The following is a 14,018-nucleotide window of genomic DNA, read 5'->3' as shown; positions in this document are numbered from 1 at the left end:
AAAATTGTATGGAAAGCAAAGCTCCACAGGAAAAATGTCTGGAAATGCTGAAACACTTTGCTTCAGCGAATTTAGCAGTGCCAATAGAAATGGCAAATAACACATGGTAACCCTTATAGCTGCCCAGCTGGAAGGGTGAATGCCTTTGCAAAACATAACTAAGGATCCTTAACAAAGTGAAAAACAGGCAGAATAAAACCCAAAACCCTATCTTCACGTACCTCAGTAAAAATAGATGCCCTACATTTCTCAGGAGAGAGGAATGGCTTTTTGGTGTCTTAGCCTGAAAGGCCCCACAAGCTGAGTCACTGATGATGAAGCTGAGAACCCTTTGGAGCAGCAGATCCAGACCAAATTTAAGTGCAGCTGCCAGGGACCATTTGTAAAATCCTTCACTCCACTGTGCATCAGTTGTCTCATCAGCAAAATAGAAATAAAGGTAGCTGCTTGCTTCTGCCTCCCCAAAATGCAACCAGAGGAGCACCAGCTTAGCCTTGCTTTCTGAACTTTTAACCATCTCTTGGAAAGCAAAGGATGATGTTGGCAGAGAGCTGGCCAAGAGGAAACAGAGACTTCACAAAGCAAGGCTCCAAGTACTAAAGCCTCTTAGTTCTAGTAAAAACCAAAGGCCCAAGTGGGGTATAGGGAGGGGAATGGGAAAACTGACTCCTAAGAAAGTGTTGGAGGATGTGGAATTTCCATTTCCAAGATGCTGCTGATATGCTGAAAAATCCCTTTTCTGCTCATTTACACAGCTGGAACTTTACTCAAATGAAACTCTCCCTGTGAAATATTTTTCTGCAAATCAGCACATTTTGAAGCACATTTTTCTTCCCTTGCTGGGGAGGGAGGTGTTAGGAGTTACGACCCAGCTGTGATGATACCTCCTAGGAACAGTAAGAAGAAATTCCTGAAATCCTTACTGCTGAAGCTCTGGCTTTGCCCAGTACAGCAGAGGGATCACATCCACTTGCTGCTAACATCTGCAGGAACTGATCTGCAGGCTGAGATGGGAAAATACGTAACATATTTTATGCAATGTCAGACTAAGAGAACAAGTACCAGAAAAGAGAGTGACTGAAGCTGCACTTCTGGGACCAGTTCACAGAACTGTGTAGAAACAGTTCAAGATTCATCCTGTGCAGATCATATAATCTTGATGACAAAGGAAAAGGAAGTGAAGCTATTCTGTGCATCTTGCTACTCCTTAGGGTGCAAACAGAGCACATCTTCAGCATTGCTATTAGCATTCCCCCACCAAAGCCATCTCAGCAAAGCATTGAGCTCACATTTTCAAAGATGATGCTGGAAGGCTTCCCAGGTTATAAATTTTCCTCTTTAATTTATACCTCTGAGGATATTGCTAATCAAGGAGGCAGTGAGAGTGGTGAAACGTACTGAGACCCAGGTTGATTTATTAACAGTGGTTGCATTATTCTCCATTGGAAAGCCATGACAGTACCCCAAGCTTCCAGAGGAGAAAAAAAAACTTGTTAGCTGATAGGTTATCAAATATAAGCTGACAATGTACTTGCACAACAGATATGTATAAGTGCATTGCACAGTGTGATTCATCTACTAAACATGTAGCATGCTGGATGCTCATATTAAAGTAGGATAGAAGAACTATTCATTAAAAACCAAAAGCAGAGGGGGAGGAAAAAAAGAAGCCAAACCTCTGAAATCTCTCCTAGGAATGATATATTTTCTTCTCACTCCTTGTTCAGCCCTATTTCCTTGGGTTGCTTTTGAATAGAGTTTGGATGGCATAGGGATGGACAACCATGTCAAAATACATGCAGCTAGACAAATATTACAAATGCTGTCTTCATGGCCTGGCAGATCTACCAAATATTCCAGGGATTAGACATGGTCTGTTTACCATGTTCAAAGTGAGAGCAGATTGCATATATTTTAAACAGCACAAATCCCCAAGCTTGTCTCTTTAGCTCTGACCTGAACTTTTACTACACAGCAATTGAATTATAAAGGCTAATGTCAGAAAGACTGTGAGGAAAAAAAAATGTCCCAAAATGGCAACTGGCTTTTACTGTGATAGATGCTCAGATGATCCCCCATAATCTCCAGTGCTATTTTTTAGGGTAGAAATAAGTAAATTAATTAAATGTGCATGACATGACAATTCTAAAATAACAGAGAACTTTGCAGACCACAATTAATGCCTTTAAAATGTATTTGGAATAAATGTCCTACTGTAAAACTAAATGTAGACAAGGGAAATTTTACACTGCAGCCAGGCAAAGCAATTGAAACATACAGATATGAAGTATATGCACTGCTTTATATGTATATACACTGGTCACTAGTTCTTAAAATATTATTGTAATCTATGTACTCTCACGGAAAGGTTTTTTTGTCTGATGAGCATTTTCTCAAAATTTACATTTCAGGTCCTTCTTTTCCTGGTATCAGCAGGCCAGGTATGCAATTTCAAAGGCAGAGCTCCTGTTCCACCCATGTAGAAGTAACCCTGTTCTTACTCAGTGACTCCACATCTGTGCATGCAACCAATGATTTTCTTGCTTGACTGTTCAATCCTGTGTGCAACATCCCCTTGTTAAACACATGTGAAATGTTAAAGAATCAGACATCACCTACCAAATATCTACTTCAAATTGTTCGGCAATGTAAAAATCCCATCTTGCCTGTAACCAAAGTGCCACTTACCAGCCATTTTGAGATGAGGATTTCTGCTTATTGGAAGTGATAAAAAGGTCTCCTGCACAGAGGGTGGAAAACCCTGTTTTCTTTCATAAACAATGTGTTCAGAGGAGGTTGACTCCTCTGGGACTTCTTCTGACTTTCACACATCATCTCGAAGCTTTGCCTTTGGGCCCAACACCTTTCTTACAAACTAATGACAGTCTGAGACTTTCAGGATAACCAGGAGATTTTGAGAAATCAATTCTATATTCAACCACAGTGATACTTTTGCTAGAGCAGTAGAGAAAAGAGCAATAACATGAATGACTTTATGAAAGAATGGTAAAAGTTTCATAAGAGGAATCATCTTTAGGTCAGCCCCACATCAAAGGCAACTGTCTTAATTAAAGTTTAGTGCTCAGCAATACTGGAGTTTAGAACATCTATTTGGTCAATTATGTTTACAAAAGATACAAAAAACCTTTGTAATAAAAAGGGAAAAAAACCAAAACAGCAAACTCACAAACATGGTACACCCTGAGACAGAAGGAAGCACTAAGAAGATGAAAAAATGGTGAGCAAAATTGGAATATACATTTTTATAACTTTTGTAAGGGGTGGGAGAAGGCATTTCCCTTTTTACTACAATCAGTCTGCAGGTAGCATGTGATTACTGTTCATACCATCCAGCTACACCTGCACCCAGAGCAGTCAAGCCTCCTGTTCTGCTGAAGTGCACATTTAATTTCCAGTGTGTTACATTGCATTTCATTGCTGAAGTCAACAGGAATGAAAATATCCTGAAATGCAAAACATTTCCTACGCACATGAGCACCAAGTGCATCTCTTCTGCCTCTAAATTAAGGACATCAAGGGAAAGACCTAATTAAGACTTATTTGGAATTCAGACATCAGTACTCAGGGGAGAGATGGTACCTGTGCAACCTCATTGCACCCTCCCACAGAGCACATGGGGATGTGGCTCAGGGATGAGACACTGTGCTGCTCCCCAGCTCTGCCTGCTCCAGGTTTCCAGCTCCTGTCCTGTCCTTGGTGCCTGTTACTTGTGCAAGGATGGGGGGCACAGCTGACCCAAATAAAGGTGAACATCTGTACAGAACATAGCAGAATTAAAGCCAGGTTTTGGCTTTGCTCAGGATCTAGCCCTTTGGCTTGCTGATGTGTTTGGAATTAAAAGCATTTCCAAGCTGATTTGCTCTTCTGGCTACGTGTGTGTCAGGACCTACACGGGGTGAGGGACTCCCCACCTCCCTGGGATGCAAAATGCTGCTTTTGATGGGTGTAGGCATCCTCCCTGCATCAGCCTTGCTAACTCCAAGGTGGGGGATGGGATTAGGCCTTGTACATGGCAAAACTCCCTTGCTGATTGGAAGCCATAAATGCAGCCTGTCTCTGCAGCAATTTCTGTACAAGTGTCCCCGGGTGCTTTTGGGAGCAGTGTGTAAGGGGCCAGGCTCAGCAGATGGAAATCACTGCAAAGTCTGAGGGCTGTGCTCTGCACTGCTGTGCTGCAGAGCCTGCCCAGGATGAGGATTTTGAGGCTGCTCAGTCGTGCAGCCAGTGACTAACACAGCAGAGGCTGGGAAAGGCTGGGGATGGCACTCAGATCTGTGCCTTCTGCATCTGAGGCTTTGCAATGTGCAAATGAAGGCTGCTTCGAAGGGATGAGAGAGGGCCACCCCAGGCTGTGTTTGGGAGACAAAGTGCTGCCAACACTGCTGTCCCCAGGCAGTGAGAGGCTCCTGCCCAGTCCCATGGCCCAAGGTGTGCTCTGGTGCCTTGGTTCCTCTTCCTCAGCCCCAGGGCTCACCCAGGGATGCCCACACGTGAACATGGACTGACATTTGCACAGAAAAAAAACAAACCTCAAAGACAAGAGAAGCACAAGTTCCCCAGGGACTGGAAGCAGGAAGGCTTCCTGCCTGACAAGGCTGCCCCATCCATTATTTTTTTACAGGTGGCAGTTAGCAAGCCCTTCAATGTCTTTAAATCTACCAACAATAAATCAGCTGCAGTTAATAAATTCAGCACTGCTGAAAAAAATAACATGTAATCCATGTCCTGAACAGCACAGCAGAGCCTCAAGCTGACAGAACTCTGCAGGTCTGCAGTCACCCTGGCACAGGAAGCATCCTTTCAGCAAGCATCCTCCTGCACTTCACCCCCCACGGGTACCCAGGCGAACACCCAGCTGCATAACCCAACCAGGACAGGAGTCACTGCTCCGGGAAGGGGGTTTTGGGAATGCTGCAGCTGTTAATGGCAACTGTCTGGAAAGCCTCTCCTGAAGAATCACTGCCTTTTCTGATGCAAGTTCTCATGGTAATTGGAGGCTGCATCAAGGGCAGGCATCTCCTTACAGCAGTGAAAGAGACAGACAACTCTTTAAGCAGCTGTTACTTAAATGAAGATGGAAATGCCTGCTTTAAAGAAATATTAAAGTATAAAATCAATGCTTATGAGAAAACACCTTAATATTTGAAAGGGACAAGCTTATGAAGGCTGTAGTCATTTCCAGCAGTTATTAGACTCACCTGGGCACACACAGTAGATCAAAATAAATGACAAAATGATAATGATTTTCATTTGAAGTTTTCAGTGTCTTTAAGTGTTAATTTTTACACTGCTGTAATAAGATAGGAAAATACTGGTGCCTCCACTTTACATACAAGTGACCTGAAGCAGTCCAGTCTAATGGGTAATAAAGCAAACTTATGCATCATATATCTTCTACTTCATTTCCCCCTGGATTCAGCAAAACACATGCTCACCTTTATGCATATGCTTAAAGACATCCTAAATCTTTTAATCAATTAAGATGTTCTTATGTTCCCTTTAATTAGGACCTTAAATACTTTATTGAAAAAAACTGAAATATATTGAAATAGGTGATTAAGGTCCTCTCTATTTTGAGTCTTGTCATGCAGGTGAGTGCCAAAAATTTATTCTCACTGTTGAAGGTATGAGGGTTCTTAAAGGAATAGGCTGACCATAAATCAGAAATGTCTTAAAAAAAAAAATAATCCTAAATGTGAGGAATGTTCTGGAGTGCTGAATCATGCCAAGTCTGCAGCAGCACCTATATTTACTTTCTTTACATTAGAAAAATAATTAGAAATAAAGCTTTGTTACTTGAAACATGGTTTGCTATGCAAAGCCCTTTTCTTTTCAAAAAATCACAACAAGCATCCTGAGAAAAACAAAAACCCCCAGAGCTTTGTAAGCAGGCTCTGATCTGGTACTGAAAGAATACATGAAAAGCAGACAAAAGGAAATCTATCAGAAACTAAAAAGGCTTAGTGCCTAATTGGCCCATTTTAGAGGTACCCACTACTCAGGAGGGAAAGCAAGGCAAATTCCTAAGAAGTCACCCATTTACAAAGCTCCATTCCCTGCACAACTCCTGGGCTATTTCAGGAACTTTGAGCTAAAATAATTCAGTCTTGGGGCCAAATCAGACCCCTAAAGCAGAGCATTGCGGGTCAATCCATTATCCTTTTGTGGGACAGCCTGTGGAGACGCAATAAACAGACCTGTGGCACCTGCCTACACTTTTCCAGGAGGACTGCTCCATAGGCAGCACCCTGGCATTTGCTGGAATTGCCACCCTGAGGTAGAGTGAGAGCACAAACTGAACGTGCACGTACTGCACTACTTCTGGGGGGCAAAAATGTAGTGTAGGACACGTAACTGAATAGCATTTTCCAGCACTGCAGAAGAAAGGAGGTGGATGTGCCTCCCAGGAGCTTTCCACCAGCCCAGGAAATACTGCAACACAAAGAACTCAGTGCTGGCTGCTCCTGGAACATCCAAAGTCTCTCCCCCTTCATGTCATTCTCCTCCTCCCCAAACTCTCCTCCTCAGTTCCTTGCCTATAAATAAAACATTTCATTACTGAGTGATGAAGATTAAAAAGAAGCAGGTGAATCACCCTCTCTGGTACTACTCTGCTCTTTCATCTGCTTCATCTTCTTCCTCAAACTCAAAATGCAGGAATGGAATTACCTGCATGCCAGTGGGGAAGAGGGCAAAGAAATGAATTTTGATCTGGATGGAGATGAGAATTTCACTGCTGCACAGATTTTAAACCAGGAGATTATATGCATCTCCAATAGCCCTTGTCATCACCAGATGCAAAGCACTTGCTGGAGAAGCCCAACAGGAGCCATTGCTTCACCCAAGCGGGAATGAAGTATTTTAACAGGAACTTTATTTAGTTGACTCGTTATTGGCTGTTACAAAATGGCCACTTTGTCAAGCTTCAAGAGAATTACTGGAAGAGAATGATCTGAAAGAAATCCACTATGTTTCTGTTCCTGTCTGCAAAATCTGCTTGCATTCAGAACCCTAGGGGATGGGGAGAGCCTCCACCACCTCCATCACCCTCACTCCCATCAGTATGTCAGAGGCTTGAAGGACTAATCCAGGCAGCAGAGAAAACAGAAATTCAGTTCTCTAAATCAGGAAGGACAAAATTTTCACTAATAGAATTGGCATGAACATATATACTCTTCCAAAGTGAGACTAAATTGGCCTCAATTGGTTAAATCTGAGCAAAATTGCCCAGCAGCTGAGGACATATTTCCAAACAGCTGTGTAGAGTCCCCTGTGGCCTATGCTTAGGTCAGTGAATCCTGCCTGTCAAGACTCTTTTTACAGCAACTTCAAAAATCAGTTTTTTAATCTTAGTCTTTACAGAATATATGGCCTTCAACTTTGGTGTGGATATTATCAAAGTGTATCCTCTTTGCTGTGGATACTTAGGGGGTGGGGGGAGCTCATGCTAAAGCAATACCTGGAAAGAGGTGGGAAGGCCCCAGAGAGCAGCTGTGCCAGCGGCCTTGGGGAACCTGCAGCATTTGGGTTTTCTCCAACATCCCCCAAAAGTGTCAGTGCCAAACACAAGCAGTGCAGATGCTCAGGTTCACACCCGCTTCTCTCCCCCCAGGTGAACCCCAGGGCCCTCAAACTGCTTAAAAACCACCAAAAACCTCTTTAATGTCAAGGTGCAAAGCTTCCAATAACTCACCCTCTCCACTAGCTGGAGAGAAACAACAAACTGAGATTTACAGATGAAGAGCTACCAGGACAAACACAGCCTTATGCCACAAGAAGCTCACTGCAGTAGCCTGGTGGCAGAGGGCTGGAGGGTCAGCTTATGGTGGGTACATAGCACAGGTTTTCAAAGCTGACCTCTAAAAATCCTGGGAATTGGAAAGAACTGCCAGGATTGTCCTGACTGCTGTGGCAAAGAGCACCCAAGTGTCAGTACCAGCAGGCAGAGCTCACTGACAGGTCTCCCACACTCCACTACATAGAGGCAAGGGGGGTCACCACTGCTGCCTGGAAACCACTCCACAGATACAATGCACAAGGCTGGCACAGAAATCATAATTTCTATGAGTTCCTGCCCTTTTCCTCCCTCTTTTTCCCCCTGTGCACACCTGCACCATGGAGATACAGATCATTCTTACATTCTGCCATTTCTCTGAAGGAAACCATATGTATTTATCCTGGGGAATGCCTGTGGAATAGTTTTTTAAAATCATTCTTTGAGGAATTTTAATCACTGTTGATGTATAAAAATAAATAACAGAATCTGTGACCAGATGGTGTGTTGGGTGACATAGGGCTCTCTTCACCAACATGCAACTGCTCACCAGCCTTTCAGGACTCTTTCAGTCTCCAGTCCTTGCAAGAGCTGCCTGCAAGCTCCTCTCATCCTGAACCAAATTCATCTTCGGAAGGAGAGAAACTCTCCATCTGGGGGGGAAACATTTTCAACAAAATCCAGGGGCCAAATTTAAAAGTAAGAAAATCTCCTCTGTCCCTGCCCAGAAGCTACTGGAGTTGATCTTCATTGTAGCTCTGCAGGAAGAGAAGCAGATGTAGGATCTGCTGCTCCTTATTGCCCTGACTTTGCTTGTGAAATTTCCAAGCTTTCCACTCCTCATGGGAAATTTTTTCTGCAGTCCCAATCACTGCTGATTTTGGTTGATCTGAAGAACAGGGAGCGAAATCCATTGCTTTTCATCATTCAGAAACCACTCACAAGGGTTTGACACAAAGCCAGTTTGGCTCAAAGCCAGGCCCACAGCCAGCCTGAAAATATTCCTGAACCTTTCAACAATCCCTGGCTGGATTTCAAGCTTAGAACAAAAGCTGAGATCAGGGAAAGTTTGCAGATTTTGGGGTTGTATAAGAAAACTTCTGTACAGCTTGTGATAAATTCCCACCATTCATTTGCAGTTATGCTGCAAGAATGTCTCAATCTCCAAACCCTGATCTTGCCTCAAAGTGGCACATGGCCACATTTTTCATAAAAAAGACTGGTCTGAGAAGAGTGAAGGAATCCCAGAATCACAGAGTGGTGTGAGTTGGAAAAAGACCTTAAAGATCATCTAGTCACAAATCCCCTGTCACGGACAGGGACACCTCCCACTAGACCAAGTTACTCCAAGCCCCATCCAACCTGGCCTTGAGCACTTCCAGGGAAAGATATCCACAACTTCTCTGAGCAACCTGGGCCAGCATCTCAACACCCTCACAGTAAAGAATTTCTTCCTAATATCCAACCTAAATGTCCCTTCTTTGATCTTAAAACCATTCCCCCTTGTCCTATCACTACATGCCTTTATAAAAAGTCCCTCTCCACCTTTCCTGTGTCTCCTTCAGGCACTGGAATGTTCTCTAAGGTCTCCCCGGAGTCTTCTCTTCTCCAGGCTGAACAACCCCAACTCTCTCAGTCTGTCTGCATAAAAAAGGTGCTTCAACCCTCTGATCATCTTCATGGAAGATAGGGGATGTTTTGGGAAGCTACCTGGAAAATATACCATCCACTTCACTCTTGTTTGGATAAATTTTCCTTTGTCTAAATTGTCCTCAGATGCTCCAGGGTGTAAGTGCTGTAAGTTTATGGCATCTTTATGGCAGTGTTGCAAGCTGCTGGATCTAAGTATCTCCTGCTGGACTCATTCCTACAGCTTAGGAACACAAAGGAATACTGCTCTGAGCAGGACACTTAAAGTTACCTGAAATGCTTCACAGTTTTAGATATTTAGCAATCTATCAGACTTCTTATTCAGCAATTTAAGAATATTTAGTCACACAGAACAGGGAAATTATTTACTTCCTCTAGTAAAGGGAGTGGGAGCTGTAGCTGTCTAAGCCATGTGGAACAGATACAGGTGCAAACAGAAAAGGAAACTACGTGTGCAGGACTGACTTTGTGAAACAGGGAGAACAAAATGGGAAATGTTTAATACACATTACTATTCTTATGGTACTAGTAATTTCACACAGATAGCAAACACCAAAAAATGTCCGTATTGCTCACTTTATCTCCACCTTGCCACAGTCTGACACATGCAATGTCTAAAGCATGTCTAAAGCCCCTTTGCAGAAGACTCCAAAAGCCAAAAAAAATTTTCTTTCCTTCTCTTTTCTTTCTTTTTTATTTTTTTTTTCTTTCCTTCTGCCTATTCTGCATTCTGTAAGCCTGAATCTACTGATAAGGTTAAGCTTGAAGAAGCCTTCTCTAAATGCAAGCACTATCACAGTCATTCAACTTAATGAGGATTTACACAACTTGGGACCACCCCTCTTTGTTCTGTACAGTAAGATTCAGCATGGCCATGTTTTTAATCCATTACTGAACAACAAAAGCTCACAGGATTCTTTCTTCTTCCTTCTTGCCATGTTGAGGCAACCCTACTGGAGACTGCAGTCTTGCCCCTCTCCATACACACCCCCCCAGCACCCAGGACAGACTTAAGAGTGCAATCCATTTGCTTCCCTCTCAAGTAAAAAGTCATATTTCACAACCTACCCCTCAGATCAGTGGATGAGCAGCACAGCAGCAGATTAGCTGCCTGCCCAACACTCCAAAAGAGCAAAACATTCCCCACATCATCCGATGTGCTTTAGGTCTCATTTTACAACTGAACTCTGTAGCATCAAGCAGACAGAAAAGGACCAGGGGAAGATCCATGCTGAGAGCACACACATGCACAGAAGCACACTCAGACCCTGAAAAAGCCATGCAGATGGGTCTCAGGGGAATAATACATGTAGTCACGCAGACTGTGTTGTTTCTGGCCAGCTACTCTTTGTGCTGATTGACTGGAGGGGATTAGAAAGGACTCAGCCCAAAAACGCAGTTCCTAATGTTCCTGCAGCTATTGCATAACAGAGACTGACTCCTGTCCCAAGCCCTGACCCTCAACTTACTCAAGACAAGTTTAATGCTGCCAGGCAGCCTAATGGAAACATCTCCTTTGCTGTGAAGGGGACTCTGGATTCCACCAGCTTCCCAGGGCTGAGTTATTTGGCTATTTGAGCGCTCTGATGGGAGGCAATGGGAAAGAAAGTAGAGAAGTGCCACCAAGAAAGAAATAGGGTCCTTTTTCCCAAACCATTTCTACCAGGAGCTCTTGGAAGCTGAAGCCTTCTGGGGTTCATTAATGGATATACACCTGCTACCAAAACATCCACTAAAGAAATGAACTCTAAACCAAAGGAAATCAAGTATATCCCAAAAGCAATTTGAAAAGCAATGAACCTGTAGACCTCAGCTAAACTAAGCACATGTGAAGTCAAATACACCTAAAAAGGCAAAAGGGGGAAAACATGGCAACCAGAAAGTCCACAAATAAATGGAGGTATCCGAAAAGCATGCAGAAAATAAACACTTCAGAACAGTCACTCCGTGAAAAGCTACATGCTGAAATAACAGAAGGGGCCATGCAGGAATTCCAGGTGCACAGGGAATGGCTGAAGTAACTCCTTTGAGATCAGTCACTCCAGATGTGTACAGGTGTATGACAAATGAGGACAGAGCCTCATCAAGGCAGCTGAAATTAAATGCCTTCCAACATCTGACTGAAATGCGGGTGTCCTGTGCCTAGCAAACTGCAAAGAGCTTTAGGGAACTTGGCTGGGTCCTGCATCATCCCTCCCCCACATCAGCAAAAAAGGCTGCAATTGCTCGTTATTTTTTGTTTTCCTGTATGCGCTCACTAAGTAACTCATTGGTGATGTTTGAAAGCAGCCAGGGTGGAAGAAGAACAGGAGAAGGGACAGCAGTGAGACAAGCAGGAGATGCTGCTGCCAGGGCCCCTTTGTTGAGCATCCCTGGGTACCCCTCGCCTTTTACCTGGGGATGTAGTCTCCATGGCAACGGACGGGTGTTCCCTGGCGGTGCCGAAAACCAGCTGTTCCCGCTGCTGAGCCCCATCTCCATCCCGCGCCGGAGCTCCAGCTCCATACTGGTCCGCCCCGTCCGCAGCCCAGTGCGCCCCAGTGCCCTCCAGCAGCAGGTCCTGGGGGTCCGGCGGGGCTGACATGCTGCCTGCGAGGCGGCCTCTGGTCTCCGGCTCTCGGGCTGCAAGAGGGAACCACCGAAAAAGCTGCGGTGACCGCCAAGGGCTGGATGGTGCTGCGGCCGCGCTGGAGCCTGGCCGGCTGCGGGGACTCGGAGCCTCTCCTGCTGCTGCTGCTGCTGCTGCTGTTGCTGTATCTCCACTAGCGCTTGTTACGCAGGTGAAAATGGCTTGTTTAGTTGGAGCCTTCCAGCCCTTGCGTCACCCTGTGGCTGGCATATCACAGGGCAGGAATCTGCCAGCCTGGCTGCTGCTCTACCCCGTTTAACTGCTTCAGCAGAGTAGGCATCGGCTTGTGTGCACAGAGGAAGCGATGCCTCCCGGCAGGCAGGCACACACACACCTCCCCCTCCTCTCCCGCGGGCCCCCACGCAGCGCGCATCCCCCTCCTCCGCATCCCCTCCTCTCCGGAGCATCCCACCCAGCGCCGCAGCCGCGCACAGCTCCGCGCTCGCCGGGGGAACGCCGCTGGTTCCTCCTGCACCTCCAGGCTTGGCGGAGGGGGGTGGTGGAAAGGCAGCCCACGGCAAAGCGCATCCTAAAAGCCCCTCTCTCCCTCCCCGCCAGAGCCCCATTCTGCGGAAGAAGCCGCACTCTGCTCCCGAGCACCTGGGTTTGTTTACCCAGTTGGTTCCTTTCTGTTTGCAGCCACACCAGAGCCATGATCATAGCTCATCGGAGAGAAATGACACTGTCAAAATAAACTCACAGCAGGTGTCTGTGTGCCTTTTTCTTTTTTTCCACCTTTTTTGTTTTGGTTTTGGTTTTGGTTTTGGGTTTTTTGTTTTGATTTTCTTGTTTGGTTTTGGGGGGTTTGGTTTGGTTTGGGGTGGGTTTTTTTGGTGTATTTGCTTGTTTACAGAGGCAGCGGGAACTCCCTTCAGGGATCCTTCTGTTAGCAACAGAGTTGTGAGAATACAGCAGAGGTGAAAGTCCAGGGCAGGATCTGTGGCGCCTCCCAGCTGCCCTGGGTATCCTTGTTGTCCTTTCACAGATGAGGAAGCAGAGTCGGGTCATGGTGTGGGACCATTCCTGCCTTGCATGGAGCTCTGGCACAAAGAGGTCAAAGTAGGAATTTACTGTATTGCACAAGGAACTCTCGTGATGTGACAAGTCAAGGTATGAAGTGGAGTAACTGCCCCAGCTCCATCTGCCTCTTTGCCCCTTGCAGCACCAGATCTCCAGCTGTGATTTTGTCACAGCATCCCCAGGCATGCTCAGATCCTCCCCAGATCCCACATGTTTACACCTGGGCTTGTAAACCTGGTATGTTTCTACTCTCTCCATGTAAGGATGGAGGAAGTCCATGGTAAGACCTTGGGGGCTTGCAAAATGAAGAGCCTCAGAAGTAGCCTCCAGTATTTTCAGTTTTGTTGTCTTCTCAGGGACTGCCCATCTTCATCTTAACTCCAGTCCAGGATCTATTGCTGGGAGCCATCCTGCTGCTGCCTGAATCCATGTTGTTCAGCCTTTCACAGATGGGCTCTTCAGGATAGTTGGGTGGACCAGCAACAAGGGTGTCCATCTGGGGGTCTGCATCCAAAGGTGCCAGTGTGAGCAACATTCTCAATATGAGCCAAATCACACTGAAATGTGAATTCAGATGAACTCAGCTGTCTCAAGCTTTAAGTAGTAAGAGTGATTTTAAGGAATAAGATGGGGGCTCAATGGCACAATGCTACTGTGCAGTTACTGTAGGCTAAGACCAGTAAGATACAGCTTTAAGAAGGGGAACTACATGACTGTTTCTATATTGTCATGAAAAAAATCTTCAGAAGTAGTGATAAGCCAAGTGTACTGTCTTCTATCTGCCCTGTAAACTCTGGTGTCTTGTGGGACACTTCTGCAAATATGATTCATGACACCAACTGCACTTGTATCTACAAGGTCCCACAGACTACTGAAGCTCTGCCTGCCCTGGCAGCCACACTGAAAACTCATAGTATAGGCTGG

General features: G+C 45.2%; 1 protein-coding gene across 2 annotated transcripts in view; it reads right to left on the bottom strand.

Moving 5' to 3' along the window:
* Positions 1-12,434, bottom strand: part of RTN1 (reticulon 1) — a 116,998-nt gene extending 104,564 nt beyond the window's left edge. The window contains exon 1 of one of the 2 annotated variants that reach the window (XM_030451636.1): positions 11,840-12,434. In XM_030451636.1, coding sequence (XP_030307496.1) covers positions 11,840-12,029 — 190 coding nt within the window. In that variant the 5' untranslated portion in view covers positions 12,030-12,434. The remainder of the gene's footprint in view (positions 1-11,839) is intronic. The other variant, XM_030451637.1, reaches the window with a different exon arrangement.
* Positions 12,435-14,018: the final 1,584 nt, after the last annotated feature.

Source organism: Calypte anna, chromosome 5A, assembly GCF_003957555.1.
Source record: "Calypte anna isolate BGI_N300 chromosome 5A, bCalAnn1_v1.p, whole genome shotgun sequence".
Lineage (NCBI taxonomy): Eukaryota > Metazoa > Chordata > Aves > Apodiformes > Trochilidae > Calypte > Calypte anna.
This window is presented reverse-complemented; position numbering and strand designations above follow the sequence as displayed.